At 34.2% G+C, this 18541-nt stretch overlaps 2 protein-coding genes across 2 annotated transcripts; both read right to left on the reverse strand.

The window, feature by feature from the left end:
• Positions 1-10142: 10142 nt before the first annotated feature.
• LOC131641611 (magnesium-chelatase subunit ChlI, chloroplastic) lies at positions 10143-12299 on the reverse strand. The gene is made up of 3 exons (XM_058911917.1): positions 12089-12299; positions 11822-11931; positions 10143-11358 (listed from the first exon to the last, which is right to left on the reverse strand). Exons 1-3 carry the CDS (start codon positions 12192-12194, stop codon positions 10306-10308), a joined length of 1269 nt encoding a protein of 422 aa, XP_058767900.1. The 5' UTR covers positions 12195-12299; the 3' UTR covers positions 10143-10305.
• A 3821-nt stretch (positions 12300-16120) lies between these two features.
• On the reverse strand, positions 16121-18283 carry LOC131641610 (spermidine coumaroyl-CoA acyltransferase). The gene is made up of 2 exons (XM_058911916.1): positions 17409-18283; positions 16121-17090 (listed from the first exon to the last, which is right to left on the reverse strand). The coding sequence occupies exons 1-2, from the start codon at positions 18227-18229 to the stop codon at positions 16544-16546; spliced, it is 1368 nt and encodes a 455-aa protein (XP_058767899.1). The 5' UTR covers positions 18230-18283; the 3' UTR covers positions 16121-16543.
• Positions 18284-18541: the final 258 nt, after the last annotated feature.

Raw genomic sequence — 18541 nt, forward strand, 5'->3', positions numbered from 1 at the left:
ATATTTTTACATTTTATTTATTTTTTTTAATTTTATTTACTTATATTTATTTGTATCATTATTCATTTTTGGGAATCTGAAACATCTTCTTTCCTCTTTATACGCAAAATATTCTACTATTCATTTTTCTCCTTTGCCCATTCAAATCTCATGTCATTAACTCTCATTGGTCTACTTATATGTTGGTAAACCCAACAATTTAAATTTTGTATACAATCCATGGACCCTTCAATTTCGACACAGATGCAAATATTTACATTCAATTTTGCCTTCATGTTCTACGTAAGTTGGAAGGGTTGGACCAACTTTCTATGTCTTTTAAATATTGGGAAGTGTATGTCTAAAGATATTCAAGTGGTCATAATATCACCTATGGCCACTTAATATAATTAGATGTGATAGAATTGTGAAATCAGTCATAGTCTTTATACTAAAAGTAATATAAGGAATTTTAGTTGGAGTAAAAAATACAAAGGTTGGTTTTGTACAAAGGCTGATTTTAGATACAACTTCCAATACATTAAATTAAATATATTAAAATATTGAAAACATGATATTTTATATAAAATTTTATAAGTTATATATATATTGTGTCCAAATGGTTGCACTCAGAAGATAGAAATTGATTGGGTTACAAATGAAGAGGGATATTTGAAATTTGAATTGATGTGTCGCAATATCAAATATGATCTTCCCCAACACATTCTTTTTAGCTTTATTTGCAACTTTTCCTGTCATCATAAACAACATTTAAAATGAAAAGAAACTCAATAAATAAAAAAGATCAAATTAATATTAAGAAAAAGAAACACAATAATTAACATTTTCATAATTTCTATCTCCCCACTATCAGTGCATAGAAAATATGAAAATATATCAACATTCAATGAAAGAAACACAAAAACATCATATATATATATATATATATATATATATATATATATATATATATATATATATATATATATATATATATATATATATATATATATATATATATATATATATATATATATATATATATATATATATATATATTATAACTATGTTATGTAATAGCAACAAAGAAAATTAAATAATAAAAACTTTAAATAAAATTATGTGCAAATCCAGACAAATATATATTTTGAATGTTTGTGTTAATTTTTCTTTCTTCTTCAGTGTCATAAATAGAGAAATTACTTCCTCCTTCCAATAAAACACCATCACGATGTATCTTCGTAATCAATAAGAAAACATAATACTGAAGATTTTAAAAGCAACATAACTTTCAAACAGTGAGAGAGAATAAAAATTGGGGTTTTCAAATTATCACAAGATTAAATTTTGAGAAATGTCAAACCAAAGATCATTTTGAATCAAGAAAAGATTTCATCTTTTCAAATATCTATTTTTTTCCAGATCTGCGTTTGATAACATATGTAGAATTAAAAACTTCAGATTTTCAAATTATCACAAAGTTAAATTTTGAGATTTGTCAAACAAAGAGATCATTTCGAAAACAAAAAAGATTTCATTTTTTCCTCATATCTATTTTTTCCAGATCTGCTTTTAATAAGATCTGGAGAATTTTTTTCTAAGATTGGAATTTCTAAATCTATGTGAAACACAAAACCAACAAAAAAAAATACATGAGGTAACATATATATGAAAAGATAAATCATCATAAGAAAAAAGTTTAAGAAATCTCTAACCAAAAAGAATTCCCAATCCATAAGCGCTTTTCTTCAGATCTGCATAATTTTTTCTTAACCCATGTAGCTTCTAAACAACTCGTTGATCAAGCAGTTTAGATCAACCAGATATAATTTCTCGAAACGTGCAACAACAACAAAAATATCAACAACGAAATAATCGTCAATGTTTTGTAGATCTAAGAAGAGAAGGATAAAAGTAACATTTTTTGTTGAAGAAAAAGAAGAGAGAAGAAAGAAGAATAAGAAGAGAGAGGAGGCAGAATAAAGAAGAAGGAAGATAAAGAGAGAGGTACAGTAAGATAGAATTAAGAAGAAGAGGAAGAGAGAAAACAGAAAAGCTTAAGAAAACAGTCTGCTTCAATTGAAAAGACAAAGAAGGATGGGGAAGGCATCCACGTGGACAGTCCAAATGAAGAGTATTTGAAAAAAGGGCAATATTGGTATTTCAAGAACATCTATCTTTCTTATATGATAGATGTCACATGGTAATGTCAAATTATCATTTTTGGTGATTAAGGTTTTTTGAAAAGTTAAAATGAGGGAATTTTCAAAGTTATTTTATGAGTGTTTTCTAAATTCACTTCAAATGGCAAAGGCGAATTGAGTATTTACCCCTAAATAAATTACTTAATATGAGATAGATGAAATATATAATAATCACAAAAGTAACCATCTATAATATAAGAAAATTAATGGTTGTGGAAAAGTCTAAACTACCCTTATTTGATTTTTTGACACCATATTAAAATTGTAGTTTTTTGGTCTTTGCACCATAAAGTTCTTAATTTTATTATTAAAATAATACAACTTTTATATTTTATCAAACTTATCAAATCTCTCTCTATTCTCTATTTTTTTTCTTTCTCATCACTTTCCCAATTCTTTCTTTCACAAAAAAATTTACTATTGATATTTTTTTTTTATATACGAAAATGGTATTTATGATTGAAATATATTTTAGTCAAAAATGATATACAGGAAAAGTTTATTCAAAAAATATGTTATTGATCTAAATATTTTTATATACAAAAATTTAATATTTATCCAAATATTTTTGTAAATGATACCTAAATAAAAATAATATTTATATACGGAAAATTTTTACTACCTCCGGTCCTATTTATAAGAAAAGATTCTCTTTTTAGATACATTGAATAAATAATGTATTTAGACAGTATGTTGTCCAGATATATTATTTATTCAATGTATCTAAAAAGAGAATTTTTTCTTATAAATGGGACCAGAGGGAGTATTATTTACGAAAAATGGTATTTATGATCCAAATATTTTTTATTCAAAAATGATATACGGGAAAAAATCTACTATTGATCTAAACATTTTTATATACGAAATTTACTATTGATCCAAATGTTTTTGTAAATGATATCTAAACAAAAATGAAGTTTGTAAACGCGAAAAAAATCTATTAATTATCTAAATATTTTTATAAACGAAAAAATGTTATTTATGATCCAAATATTTTTTATTCAAAAATGGAATAGGCCAAAAAATCTATTATTGAGCTAAATATTTTTATATACGAAAATTTGATATTGATCCAAATATTTTTGTAAATGACACCTAAATAAAAATAATATTTGTATATGGAAAAATCTATTATTTACGAAAAATGGTATTTATGATCCAAATATTTTTATTCTAAAATGGTATACGGGAAAAAATACTATTATTGAACTAAATATATTTATATACGAAAAATGGTATTTATGATCAAATATTTTTGATCCAAAAATGGTATACAGGAAAAAATCTATTATTGATCTAAATATTTTCTTAATACGAAAATTTAATATTGATCCAAATATTTTTGTAAATAATACCTAAATAAAAATAAAATTTGTATTATTATTTACGAAAAATGTTATTTATGATCCAAATGTTTTTTATTCGAAAATGATATACGGGGAAAAAAATCAACTATTGATGTATATATTTTTATATGCGAAATTTACTATTGATCCAAATATTTTTGTAAATAATACCTAAACAAAAATGAAGTATGTATATAGGAAAAAATCTATTATTGACCTAAATATTTTTATATACGAGAAATGGTATTTATGATAAAAAAATGGTATACGAGAAAAAATATATTACTGATCTAAATATTTTAATATACAAAAATTTAATATTGATCCAAATATTTTTGTAAATGATACCTAAACAAAAATAATATTAGTATACGGGAAAAAATCTATTATATATGAAAAATGGTATTTATGACCTAAATATTTTTTATTCAAAAATGGTATACGGGAAAAAATTTATTATTGAGCTAAATATTTTTATATACGAAATTTACTATTGATCCAAATATCTTTGTAAATGATACCTAAACAAAAATGAGGTTTGTATATAGAAAAAAAATTTATTATTTATCTAATTATTTTTATATTCGAGAAATGGTATTTATGATTAAATATTTTTAATCCAAAAATGTTATACGGGAAAAAATCTATTATTGATCTAAATATTTTTATATACAAAATAATCAATTATTTATTTAAATTTTTTTTTTAACATTTTAATTTAAAATAAATGATGTATCCAAATTCGCGTAACCGAACAGAACCCACCCGTGCATTTGTTACTAGTTCTATATGAACATAAACTGATCAATGAAATATGTGATGTAAGCTACACGTGTCTTGATACAACCATCAAAGTTGCATTCCCAATTATTCATTTTCCAATCGATAAGGTGAGGAGTATTTGCAAAGGCATTCTATTGTCAAATTTGAAAAGAAGTTAGCATGTAGTGAATGAGTTAGTTATAAATTGAATGATAATACAAGAAAGGTTAATTCTTAATTTATAGAATGATTGAACTCATATATTTTACAGTCAGCTGCTATTTTATTGAGTTGATCAAAGAGATCGTATTAGGATAAGTATGATGCCTCATCATAGCTGAATGCGATGCTGATTTGATTTGAATGTGTTTCATGATGTCAAGAATAGTAGAAAAACATCGTGGGCTTCCATTTAGCCCCTTATTTTTGGCAGGTCAAACCAAGGTTTACGGCTCGCGCCCCTCAATTTTACTTGCACACCTTATTTTTTTAAGGGAGCTGTAGCCGGGACGGCCTAAAGGGAGTGAATCGGATATGTGCATTTAGCCCTTATTTTGGCAGATCTAACCAAAGTTTCTGACATGTTCCCCTCTATTTTACTCCCCCCCCCCCAAACATGTGTTTTACGCCCTTACAATTGTGTATATGTTTGAATGGTGTAAGGAGTATGATTCTTTATGATTTAGTTTAGAAGAAAATAGAAGTGTATTGAACGAAACCAAAAACACTATTTGGTGTAAAACACATGGCAATCTAATTCTATATGTTTGTTTCTTTCATGAAAAGCTGGATTGTGTGCAAGATAGATAGCAGATTTGCTATCACAGTACACTGAGGCTGGTTGAGACAAAGGGAGCTGAAGATCTTGTAGCAAGTATTGAAGCCATTGGAGCTCACATGTAAGGGAAGCTAAAGCTCTGTACTCAGCTTCAGTTGAAGACCTTGAAATTGTGTTCTGCTTCTTTGACCTCCAACACACAAGGAAAGATCCTAAGAGAACACAAAAACCAGTAATGGATCTCCTAGAGGTGGGACACCTAGCCCAGTCAGAATAAGCAAAAGCATATAGTTTGAGGGAACTTGAGGCAGGAAATAGAATTCCTTTAGCAGGGGAGGATTTTAGAAATCTTACAACTTTGAGGGCAGCTTGATAGTGAGAAGTACAAGGCTTTGAGACAAATTGACTAAGATGTTGGACTGTATAAGAAATATCTGGCCGGGTATTAGTCAAATAAATTAGTCTACCAATCAATCTCCTATACACAGTGGGATCTGCCAATGGTTCACTATCTGCAGGAGCAAGCTTAAGGTTAGGATCAAAAGGGATGGTTGATGGCTTAGCTGCAAGGTATCCTGTATCCTCTAGAAGCTCAAGTCCATATTTTCTTTGATTCATAAAAATGCCTTTAGTGGATCGGGCTATTTCAAAACCTAGAAAATATCTAAGCTGGCCCAGGTCTTTGATTCTGAACTGTTTGTCAAGAAGAGACTTGACCTTTTGAATTTCAGACATAGATGTACCAGCTACCACAATGTCATCAACATATACCAAGAGAGTGGTAAAATGATCTTTTGTAGATTTCACATACAGGGAGTGATCTGCCTGAGATTGAGAATACCCTAAAGACAAAAGAAAAGAGGAGAGTTTGGAATACCATTGTCTGCTTGCTTGCTTTAGTCCATAAAGAGATTTCTACAATTTGCAAACTTGAGAAGGGTTAGAAGAGGAGATTCCAGGAGGAAGAGTCATGTATACCTCTTCTTGTAGATCACCATGGAGAAAAGCATTGTTGACATCTAATTGTTCAACATGCCAACCCTTAATTGCAGCAATGGTCAAGAGAACTCTCACAGTTGTAATTTTTGCCACAGGTGAGAAAGTATCAAAAAAGTCAATGCCCTCCATCTGTGTGTAGCCCTTGGCTACTAACCTTGCTTTATACCTTTCAATTGTGCCATCTGCTTTATATTTAATCTTGTACACCCATCTACATCCAATAGGGACCTTTCCAGGTGGGAGATCAACTACATTCCATGTTTGGTTTTGTTCAAGAGCAAGTAATTCTGCATTCATAGCTTGTTTCCAACAATCCAATTTAATGGCTTGGGAGAATGTTTTCAGTTCAGAATTAGAATACACTATGCAACAGAAATGTTTATATGCAGGTGAACAATTTGTATAAGAAAGAACAGAAGAGAGAGGGTAGAGAGGATTGGATGTGTGGGTGGAATATGTAGAGTAGCAGTGATAATCTTTTAGGTATTGGGGAGGATTGGACTGTCTAGAAGATTGTCTGGTGGGTAAAGGTTGAGATGAACTGGCAGACTGAGGAGCATAGTCTGCAGATGTAGAAAACTCAGGGGAGGTGGAGTCATGACTTGAACTATAGGGCAAAGAATTTGGACTGTTATGGTTACTAGGACCTTGGCTAAGAGTAGGATCAGGAGTAGTATGTAAGGTCACATCAGGACTGGGATTAGGCTGGGGCAGATTACCTTGGTTATCTGAATTGACAGGCTGGGAGAAAAGTTCAGATGTGGACATGTCATTAGAAAAGTTAGATGTGGACATGTCATTAGAGAAGCTAACATCAGTTGTACTATGTTGTTGAGTAGGTGATGATGCAGGAAGAGGATCATCAAGGATGGGAAAAGGCTGGATAGGATCAGAAGATGAAGGCTGAATAGGTTTGTAGGGAAAAATATGCTCATAGAAGACTACATTTCTGGAGATAAAGAAAGTATGATTGGTTAAGTCATATAGAATGTACCCTTTAGTACCCTCTTTGTATCCAAGGAAAATAGCTTTTCTAGCTCTAGGATTGAATTTTGTTCTATGAGCTTGGAGGGATGTGGCATAATAAAGACAACCAAAAACTCTTAAATGAATCATTGAAGGTGGCTGTTTGAATAACATCTCATAAGGAGATTTTGAGTTATGAAGAGGAGTAGGAAGCCTGTTTATAATGTGAACAGCATGCTGGATGCAAAAATTCCACATGTTTAGAGGGATGTTTGAATGAAAGAAAATGGACCTAGCAACATTAAGAATGTGTTGGTGTTTTCTTTCCACCACACCATTATGTTGGGGGGTCTCTACACATGTTCTTTGATGAAGAATGCCTTTGGAAAGAAGATAATCAGACATAGCAAGAAACTCAGTGCCATTATCTGACCTTAGGCATTTTAAAGTTGTTTGGAACTGGTTTTCTATATAGGCTATGAAGTTGATAAGACTTGGTTTGGTTTGATCTTTTGTTTTAAGAAATATGACCCATGTGTGTCTGGTATAGTCATCTACAAGGGTTAGAAAGTATCTGTGACCTAGGGTAGAAATGGTAGAGAAAGGTCCCCACAAATCAGCATGCAAAATATTAAAAGGAGCAGTAGAGTTAGATACACTTTTAGGAAAAGGAAGTTTCTTTTGTTTTGCATATTGACAGTAATCACAAGGTACATTATCAACATTACAAGGAATGAAAGGAAAAAGTTTTGAAATGCTATGTAAACCTATCTTATAAATGTGACCTAATCTCATATGCCACAAATTACATGAATTATTAGAATTTACAGAAGAATTATTAGCAGAAGAATGAGAGGGAGTGGAGTCAAGAGTATACAGCCCCCTGTGCAGCTTAGATGTACCAATCATTTCCTTGGAATGATTCTGCACAATGGTACAAGAATCAGGGTTAAATTGGACAGAGCAATGATTGGTGTCAACAAGTTTAGCTACAGATATGAGGTTTACATGGAAATTAGGAACATAAAGCACATTTTGCAATATAAGGGAGGGAGAGACAGCTATTGTACCAGAAATGGATGCAACAATTTGTGATCCATCAGGGAGAGTTACAGGGATAGGCACGATATATTTATGATCAAGGAAAGAAGCAAAATGAAAAGTAAAATGATCAGTAGCACCTGTATCAAGAATCCAAAGGTTAGGGTTCTTACCATTCACATTTGAAGAATTGGAGTGCATAACAAAAGGTGAGGTAGACACAGAGTTGACATTGGATGGTGGCTTGGATTGTTGAAGCAAGGCAATAACGCTGTCATACTGCTCTCTAGTAAAACCAAATGAAGATGTATCTGAACTCTGATAGGATGATTTTGTGATATGACTAGCATTAGCAGCAGAAGAAGATGATTGTGTGCCTCCTTGAGTCTTGCTCTTTCCTTTGTAGCCATTGTAGCCTGGTGGATATCCATGCTTGAGGAAACAAGTCTCAACAGTATGGTTTGTCCTGCCACAGTGAACACAAACTTTGTTAGTTCCTCGAGATGCATTGGATCCCTGGGCAGCTTGTGATTTCCCACGATAGTTGTCTGGACCTCCCTGTTTGGCCGTATAATTGGCTTCATGCGTCTGAGTGTGTAATGCTGAAACCTCTTCAGTGGCACTAGTGGATGAAATAGCATTAGATGCAGAATTATCCATCTCTCTTTCTTGTTGAATGACAAGAGAAAAGGCTTTGTCAATACTGGGAAGAGGACTCATCATCATAATCTGAGACTTAGAATGCGCAAATTTCTCTGTTAAGCCTTTCAAGAAACGGATAACATAATCTTGCTCCCTATAGTGTTTAATGGATGCAATAGCGCCACAAGAACAGGGTATAGCACATGTACAAGAAGGAATCGGTCGATAGTTTTCCAATTCATCCCACATAACCTTCAATTGAGTAAAATAATTCGAAACATCGAGAGTACCTTGTTTGAATCTATAGAGATCTTCTTGGATATCAGAAATGCGGAAGATATCGCCTTGAGAAAACCTAATCTGCAAGTTCTTCCACACACCAGAAGCGTTATCGATCCACAACACCGATTTGGCGATTGGCTCTGAAATCGAACGCTGAATCCACGCAAGAACCATCGTATTGCATCTGATCCATGGTGCATACAGAGGATCTGAGACCGGTGGCTTAGTTAGGGTTCCGTCGATGAATTTCTCTTTGTTCTTGGAGATTAGAGAAATGTGCATCGATTGAGCCCAGGTGTGGTAGTTCTTATCCGTGAGAAGCGGTGTAACGAGAACAAGAGAGGGATTCTCGTTCGGATGTAGATAGTACGGATTTGCAGAATTGGTGGTGTAGTCGGTGTAGCTCTGGTTCGCCATGAGGGAGCAAAAGAAGAAAAGAAAAACGGTGATTTAGAAATGAAGAAGAAATGAAACACAAGGAAGCAAAAAAATGGCTACCATAGCTATGATTGCTCTGATACCATGTTGATAATGGCATAGTGTGCATAACGAAAGGATGCAGAAGAAGAAAATATCCAAGAAGAATTCATCGAAGAAGATGAAGAGTAAAGTAAGATGAAGAGTAAAGTAAATTCTGTTATTGTTGTTATCTTACTAACAGATAAGAAGTTATATACATGAGGGATCCAGCCAATAACAATATGCCAGCTGTACAAATATATCTAACTAACTATCTAAAGATATCTAAGTGTATTATATACAAATAATGTAGTATAGTATATGCTAATACCAATGGCCTAGTTGGTTGAGTGCTTAGTCATACACATGCAGTGTTCCTAGAGATTGAAAATAAAGAACTGAATTTCTCATACTATTAAAAATTGCAACCTTAAAAGAAAACTAAAAAGAAAATATGATCCTTATATCATTGAATCACATAAATCAACAGCTGAAGCTGCATAGATAAGATTGCAACTTTCAATACCTGAACTTCTTCTTCAGAGTGCCATCATGTTTTTTCTCCTAACAGGAATCAATATGATACCACCAAGTGATGATACATGGTTTCAAATATGGTGGATCTTTGTAAAGTTTATTGAGTGGACCATTTAGTATAGTTGAAATAAATAATAACACTTTCACTAATTTCTAAAGGAAATTTCGTAGTGGAGTGGCTTAGAATATCTTGTATACAAGGAATTTATGAATGTTACTCATGTTTAAAGACAATTAAATTCCGCCATACGAAAGGCTACAATCTAAACAAATACCAGAGCTGAGAGAATGTTCTATCTATCTATCACCTTCAGCTGAATATTTCGTAAAATTTCTCAGTGACGAGTAAACCCGAGTCTATCGACTCCAAAGGATCCTTTCTAAGACGGTGTCTCAAGCAGTTAGGGATGACAGTAGCAATATCCTCAACACTCACTTTGTCTCTTCCCTTCAAAGCAGCCAAAGCTTTTGCAGCTCTATTTGATACAATGTCTCCTCTCAATCCATCCACGTTCAGTTCTGCGCACACCCTCGAGATTTTCACTTTCAGATCTTGATCGATTTGAACGGAAGAAAGTACTCTCCTTGCTGAGGTGATCTGTTCCGTGAGCTTCTCTTGCTCGGCTTTGTAAGTCTCTCGAAAGTCCTTCGGGTTCTTGTCGAACCTAGCTCTCTCTTCTACAATCTTTACTCTCAGTTCAGCGTCTCTAACAGTCCCCACTTGAGCATGCATACCGAACCTGTCAAGCAGTTGTGGCCTGAGCTCCCCTTCTTCGGGATTTCCCGAACCGATTAGGATAAACCGAGCGGGATGCGAGATAGAAATACCTTCTCTCTCCACTGTGTTCCAACCTGATGCAGCAGAATCCAACAACACATCAACTAAATGATCATCCAAAAGATTAACTTCATCGACATATAAGATTCCTCTATTAGCTTTCGCGAGTAGTCCAGGCTCGAACGCCTTGACACCCTCAGTCAGAGCTTTTTCGATATCGATTGTACCGCAAACCCTATCTTCTGTAGCTCCTAAAGGCAAATCAACCATGTTGATTTTGCTCAACACAATGGAAAGTTGCTCCCCTTTTATTACTCGGTCTCGCACTTCAATTCCCATCACTTCTGGATCTTCTGGGTCTGAGTTATAAGGATCACCAAAAACAACCTTGATTTCGGGAAGTAAATCGACCAATGACCTAACCGTTGTGGATTTCCCGGTTCCTCTATCCCCCATTATCATCACACCTCCGATCTTAGGATCGATCACGTTAAGCAGAAGGCAAAGCTTCATCTCATCCTGTCCAACTATAGCAGCAAAAGGGTACACTGGCCTCTGGCTTTCTTTCGCAATAGTATTCAGACCCTGGATATCAAAAGTTCATAGTTGGCATAAAATCAAAATAACTTAAAAGTTGTTTCTCAGATAAAATAAGATTATGATTCTTCACTAAAAGAAAGTATTTGAACATCATTGTTTGGATAAACAACTTAACTAACAGCTTATAGCATAAGAATGTATCATATAAGTGCTTATAAATAAGTAGTTTCTATAACTAATGATAAAATAAAGTTAAGTTGTTTTCATATAAGCTATAAGCTGTTTTCACAACTATTCCAGAGAGCTTATAGATATAAGCTGAAAATAGCTTATGGACATGACATCCCAAACAGTTGCACATGTGCTTATGCAAGATACATTGTATGGATAAACAACTTAACTAACAGCTTATACCATAAGCACTTATTATCATATAAGTGCTTATGAGTGCTTATGCAATTCAATCCATAATTTGCTAAAATGGGACATCCCTTAACTAAGTACCTACCTGTTCTACAGAGTTAACTTCAGTAGCAACATTGACAACAGGAAACCGAGACTTTCCCTTTAAGCCATTAATTCCAATGCCTCCACAAAACTTTCTACCACAGCTTTGCCCTACAAACCCAACCATTCAATTTAGATTCAAATCATCACAAAAAGAAGAAAAATCACAACTTTAAGACAGAGAAACAACATATATGAAATGGGTCATTCTTAATCCATTCTCACCACTACTGCATAACCTCAAAAAAACAAGAAAATGATAAGATACCTGAGGTTAGAGAGAGAGTGTTAATGGAAGGATTGGAAGAAGGGGAAGAAAGGTAGCGTGAAGGAAGAAACGCAATTGAAGAAGTGCCTAGTGTAGTTGAAGCCATGGGTGAAGGTGAAGAAACACAGTTTGTTTGTGCTAAGATTAAGGTTAGTGTTTTATTCAGTTGTTATGGCAGCTGGCATGCTTTCTATTGGTCTCCAACTATAAGGATAAGAAGATAGATTCTCCCTCTTTTTTGTAAGATGGGTAATAAAGGGGTGTAGTTCAAATATGTGAGTGTGCGTTTAGTAATTCGATAGTGATATTTTGAGATTACTTGTAAGTATGGACCTGGATCCTCTGCAGCCTGCCTTTCCTATACTGCCAATCTCTTCTGCCTTATTACATCATATCTATATTGATTTTCTAAAGTATTATTTAGTAGTGTCTATCAACCATTGATTTGGAGCACCATAATGAGCAGAAGTGAATGTATAACATAGATTTTCTTTTTAGGTTCATTGAGTAGTGAATGTATCTCGTTTATATAAAAGATCAAATATATTTATTATTTAATAAACTTAAAAAAATATATTTGCTTATAATTATGGTTGCAAATGGTTTATTTTATTTTTTAAAAATATTTCTATATACATGAAAGAAATTATTAAGTTTACAAAAGATGGTAATGAGAGAGGAGAGATCAAATAGTTAACATTGTAGAAGACTTGCTTTGAATTCTTTTAATAATGTATGTATTGATATTATAACATAGAGATTCTAATATACTTTAATTTAGAAATAAAATTAATATGCTTTGATGATAAGTATGTCTTTTTTAATAAGATATTGAAATTATTATAATTAAATATTAATGAATAATTAATAGATTTTACAAATACAATTCAAAATATTAAAAATTAGGTTAATACTCATTTTCGTTGCTGCCATATTAGGCGAATTCGAATAACAATCTTATAAAATTATTTAGATTTCATCCTTGCACTTTCAAGATTCTCCTTTTTTAACCCTTTAGTAGATTTGTTCAACAAAGTGGGAGATGTGACATGTACAGACCGTCTTTTTTTACCCATTATTCATTTAAATAAATGTCCACACGGACACAATCTTGCTGGTACATGTCTTTCTTTAAGAAGCTAATCAGTCATAAGAACCTTCCCATGCCCGGCTCCATCAATGGTTAGTTAGATTAGGAAGGTAAGAGCAACCATCCTCCTAAATGAATGCTCGTTTCTCCATCAAGGTACGAGATTCCGACTAGGCCAAGAAGATGTGAGTTGAAATGCCCAAGGCCGAGGGTAGGATGCTTGGAGTGCTTGACACCCCTCAAGTATCCCCAAGAATTTTGACATCAGGGGTTGAGAACTGGGATGGTTTCTCCTTGAGGCTGCAACAAATCAAATCGAGAAGGTCAGGTTGGTTGCTTCGTCACCCCGACTAGAACAGGGATGATAGCGGGTGTTGAAACATTTGAAAGACCGTCCGTCACCGGGATATCCTGAGCTTTGTTTTTCATTTGATGAATTACTTTATCACGCTTCATTGATTCTACATGTCAGCAACTTCTTAGCCACATGAAAAGAGCAAGAACGAAACACAAAATAGGATAACCAGAGAGTTAGAAAAGCGACATGCTCAAAATCAAAAACTTCCTCTGTTTGTTTTTCATGTTGGTTCTCAATGTAGTTACTATAGCTTGGACGGGGGAAAGAGAAGTCTGATTTTTTTTCTATTTATGAAAGAAGGATCAAAAGTCTCCCCTGTAGGTCGAAGACCAGTGATAGCAGCTACGTCAAAAAGAGTTGGAGTTATCATCTCGCAACGGAGATGGAGAGTGTTAGTCGAGCCTTCTCAGAAGAAAAGGGTAGAAATAAGCATGTTGGGGTTGTACTTGGGGCCGACTCTAGACAACTGAATCAGGTCGTATATACCTTGGATTTTTCAGACTTGTTCTTTCTTTTTATCTACTTTATCCAACCATTCGATATAAGCAACATTTTTAGCAGTGGGAGTAGAAGGAAAAACTCTAGACAACTGAATCAGGTCGTATATACCTTGGATTTTTCAAACTTGTTCTTCCTTTTTATCTATTTTATCCAACCATTCGATATAAGCAACATTTTTAGTAGTGGGAGTAGAAGGAAAAACGCATTCGGGCGAACTCATAAAACCTAACTCATAAGCTTAGTCTATGAATGCACGAGCCTTGCAACAGTGATAACAAGAGAAACTTTTCCTTTAGTTTAGCAGGTTTTTCAAAAGACCTGAGAAACAGTACCAAGAACACGTGAGTTCTACCAGAGATTGAGAAAGGGATCAATACCTGGGAAGACCAGATGAGAGATTTTTCCTTCTCCAAATGTGGTTCAAGTACATAGGTGCGATCATTTGGGTTTATAGGTGCAATAACATTAGCAGGAAATGGGATAGAAACTTGTTTCGTTGGAGTGGAAGTAGAAGCCATTGTTTTGAAGTTTGGAAAAAGTTGAAATTTGAGGTTGAAGACGGAGATTAAGAAGAAAGAAATTTTTAGTGTTTTGAAGAAAAAGAAGTTGTGAAAAAGAAAAAATGAGAGAGGTTTCAGTGTCTCTTTCAAATCTTAACAAATGGCGCTTAATTTTTTTGATTAAAAATCAAATTAAATTATTCTTTATTATGATTTAATTTGGTGGCCCACAATTGTTCTGAGAAATCATAGTCATGATGGCTAAGTAAATACACGTTCATTGATGTGACACTTAGGTGAAAAAGGGTCATGATGATGATGACGTAGGCATATCACCTTGAACAATGTCGAGAAGTTACTAAAAACGTCACCTTTCTTCCATCTTGTACATATGATCGAAAGTGGCATTTTTGGAGGGGTACCTGTTAGCCTGAGAATTTGAATTTCAACTCTCGGCATAAAAAGTGTTAAAAAAAAGTAAAAAAGCTAAGTACATGATGATTAGGTTAAAGTTTCAACATTTTGATAACTTTGACTAAAAGGGGTGAGTTCGACATTTTGAGTTCAAGGTTTAAATAACCTAGAAACCTATTTGAAAATGATTTAGAGGAGTAACAGGAACATATTCATAAGATTAGGATCACTCTCTCTTCAAAACATGTCCAGAATTTCGAAAAGGGTTGCAGAAATCGGCACTTTGACATTAAGGTATGGTGTAGAAGTGTCAAGTTCGACGCGTCTATCAGATGTTATGAACTTAGTGTATTTTTTCAAGACGATAGGTGAACTAGAAACATTTCGACACCACTGCAAGATTCGACTAAAGATTCCCGATAGAGGCATTTATGAGATTTTAAGGCAGTTACCAACATGGGTACTGGTTGTAGCAATTCAAACGTTAAAAACGTGTGGAAGCAATTAGAAGACTAGAGCCCATGTAGGATGACACATATTGATTCTTGCAGAGATAATCGTCATTGACGGTTAACGTTGTGATAGTATATAAGTCAAATTTAGTTTATGTAACAGGGGTCGCAAATCTCATTTATTATCTATAGAACTAAAGTATCTAAGTCACAAAAAGAAACAGTTTGTGAGAAGATGTATGAACCTACATCATTTCTTTAATATCAAGCATTTATTTAAAGTCATTTATTATGCCTTTCATTTATTTTCCTCTTCCAAAGCAATTTTACATTGTTTCGATCACAATCTCTATCCAAACTTTTAATATTCAAGCATCCAAGTTTCAAACACATATATTTTTCGTTATACTATTTTGCACAAGATGTTCTTAGAATTTTTTTTAGTTTAATCTTTTAAATGAATTAAAACTTTTCATTTGATTTATTAAAAATACCAATAAACATATACATGAAAGTGAAATTTAAAAAATTGGAAAAAATAATAATAATAAATAATATATTAAAAAAATATCATTAACGTTACATTAAAATCGTAAAATAATTTATAATTTAGAACAAAAATTTTGTGCAGAATGATTAATAATTTGGGTCGAAGGTAGTAAGTAACTACTTAATTGTTTGATTGAACCAAGACATTATCACAACAATAGAGCACTCTTAGACATTTTCATCATTTATCAGCTAGGTGTATGTCACTCTTCATTTAAGGGTATCTGCTGATGGATGAAATTTAATTTATCTTGCGATTTAAAACTTTAGACAGCATTCTGTCAAAAAAAAAAAAAACTTTAGACAGCATAATCAAGACATATGCTATAAATTACTAGAGTATTGAAGTACAAATTCAAACCACAATGATCAACTTCTCAACACTTAGAATGGATGAATTTTGCTTAGACTGGTTGAAGACAAAACTATACACACCAGTATACTCTCTTGATACAATACAACCATCCCAAAATGAGAATTTCAGTGATGCAATATTGCCTATTGATATCCTAAAACTAATTCTAATAGCATATAATACCTGAGGTCTAAACTCATCTTTATTTGTTCACATAAAACCAAAGGTTCATACCATCAAATGCGCGGCAAGGGCGTCGCCTCTTGGCTCCCGGCAAATACTTGCATGTCTTCCCTAAAACCAGACAAAGCTGCCTCATTCAAAGTCACCAGAACCTTAAACCCGTCCTTTTTCTCTGCACTAGCAGTCGAATACGGCAAAAAGAAGCAAGGTTCAACACTCCCAAGCAAGTTTCTCCCAAGTGGCAAAACAGTAACAGGACCACCCCACCCGAAATCAACAGTAGAATGACCCAAGTGTCTCCAATCAGTGAACCCGCTCACCCATTTCCCTACTGTAATCCCATCACCGAAATGCAGCTCTTGATAATCAATGAAGGAACGAACATACTCATCAGTAACATTGCTTTTACTCTTTCTTATTAGCTCTGCTGTTTCCCAAATTGGCCTCTCTATCAAATCTTTGGCACTCAATTGAACATACATTGGAACACAACCATTTCCCCAATATCCACTAGGTAGTGCTGGCTTTACTAATCTTCTTATATTAATTGAGTATGCAAATTTAACCTTCTCATTGTCCTCCACTCCTGAAGCCCTTACCCTTTTATAGCCAAAAGCAATTACAATATTGTCAATCACAAATTTTAATGAAGTGAAATTATAAACAATCTTCTATGAAGCATGACGCATAAAAGAGACACTGATACAAGTCTCACATCAGACAATATAATAATGCCCAAAGATATACTTTATAAGGTTGAGTTAGACTCAATCACATTTCTGTATGTGACATTTGTCTATATCAGACAAATGTCGCTGATGGATGTGAGATACAAAACACGTCTTTGTTCAGAGATGTTGAAGCTATACAGACAAACTTAATATGAATATGTAAAATCAAAATCCAATGGAAACTTACTTGGATCTCCAAATGTAAGCACCAAGAGCTTCAAAAGTGGTGAATTTGAATCCACATTGATCAAACAATGATCGTTTGAAAGTCTCTAAGCACTCATCCCTCACATGAAAACATTCTCGTACAACACGACCAACATTCTCCTTATACGGTGCAAATTCTTTGTCCAAACTCAGAAACTCTTTTATCAAAGGTGAATCCACTCGAGGTGGATCTCTTGGACCCAACAACTTCTCTCGATCCCATATAGGCTCCACCGTAACCCGAGTCGCTCCACGAGCCAACTCAGCCACCGAGTTAAAAAACAGAGTCCCACCCATTCCATCGCACAGCGAGTGATGAATCGCTGCACCGAGAGTGAACCCGCCGCACTTGAAAACCGTTAGCTGAAGCATACATGGGTGCTCCATTCCCTCTTCGGGTTCTGGGTCGGGCACCAGGTGTTCGAGGAAAGGCGAAGATGGGTCATCGAGGTAGTTTACGGAGTCGAGAGTGAAGTCTACGGTAGTGTGGATAAGAGGGATGCCTTGGTTGGCAGTGCAGAAGAGTTCGAGGCGGTTGTTAGGGTGTTTGCGGTGGCGGAGTGTGGCGGCGAGTGGGTAGTAGTGAGGGAGTGTTTGTGAGAGGGAGGAGGAGATGACGTGGAAGGGGTTGTTATGGTGGGCGGTGGTTGTTGTGGTGGTTGTGGCGGTGTAAGCGCGGAGGTAGCGGATGGTTAAGTGGAGGTTGCGATCGGTGTCGAGGTGGGAGAGGGGGAGGGTGTGGTCTTCAGAGAAGGGGGTGTGAGAAGGGAAGATGAGAGTTTGTTCTTTGTTTTTCATCATTTTTGTTTGTATGGTTATTTTTGGTTGATGCTAATATGCTATGGCAGTTTTATTATTGCTCTATGTGTTTTTCAACTTTTGAGTTTTGAAAGTCTCTTTCTCCCACCAAACAAACAGTGATAGAGAGACGTGGAGCTGGCTGCATCGCATTTCATCATCTCACCAAACCAACATTATTATAGTTTTCCTAGTGCTAGGTTTTGTTTTTCTTCTCTTGTGAGAAGTGGCCTAATTTTCTTCCTGGTTTTGGTTCATACTTCCGGTATTCTCGGAACAGGTGATTCATTGGCAGTCCCTCTCTTCTTTTGTTGT

The sequence above is a fragment of the Vicia villosa genome, unplaced genomic scaffold, assembly GCF_029867415.1.
Source record: "Vicia villosa cultivar HV-30 ecotype Madison, WI unplaced genomic scaffold, Vvil1.0 ctg.003878F_1_1, whole genome shotgun sequence".
Lineage (NCBI taxonomy): Eukaryota > Viridiplantae > Streptophyta > Magnoliopsida > Fabales > Fabaceae > Vicia > Vicia villosa.

What these genes read in the sequence shown, in the direction of transcription:
- LOC131641610 (XM_058911916.1), bottom strand. Translation starts at nt 18,229, where the DNA reads ATGATGAAAAACAAAGAACAAACTCTCATCTTCCCTTCTCACACCCCC. An exon ending in GCTTACATTTGGAGATCCAA is followed by an intron (nt 17,091 to 17,408) that starts GTAAGTTTCCAT and finishes TGGCTATAAAAG; the next exon opens with GGTAAGGGCTTCAGGAGTGG.
- LOC131641611 (XM_058911917.1), bottom strand. Translation starts at nt 12,194, where the DNA reads ATGGCTTCAACTACACTAGGCACTTCTTCAATTGCGTTTCTTCCTTCA. An exon ending in CACTCTCTCTCTAACCTCAG is followed by an intron (nt 11,932 to 12,088) that starts GTATCTTATCAT and finishes TTGGGTTTGTAG; the next exon opens with GGCAAAGCTGTGGTAGAAAG. An exon ending in AAGTTAACTCTGTAGAACAG is followed by an intron (nt 11,359 to 11,821) that starts GTAGGTACTTAG and finishes TTTGATATCCAG; the next exon opens with GGTCTGAATACTATTGCGAA.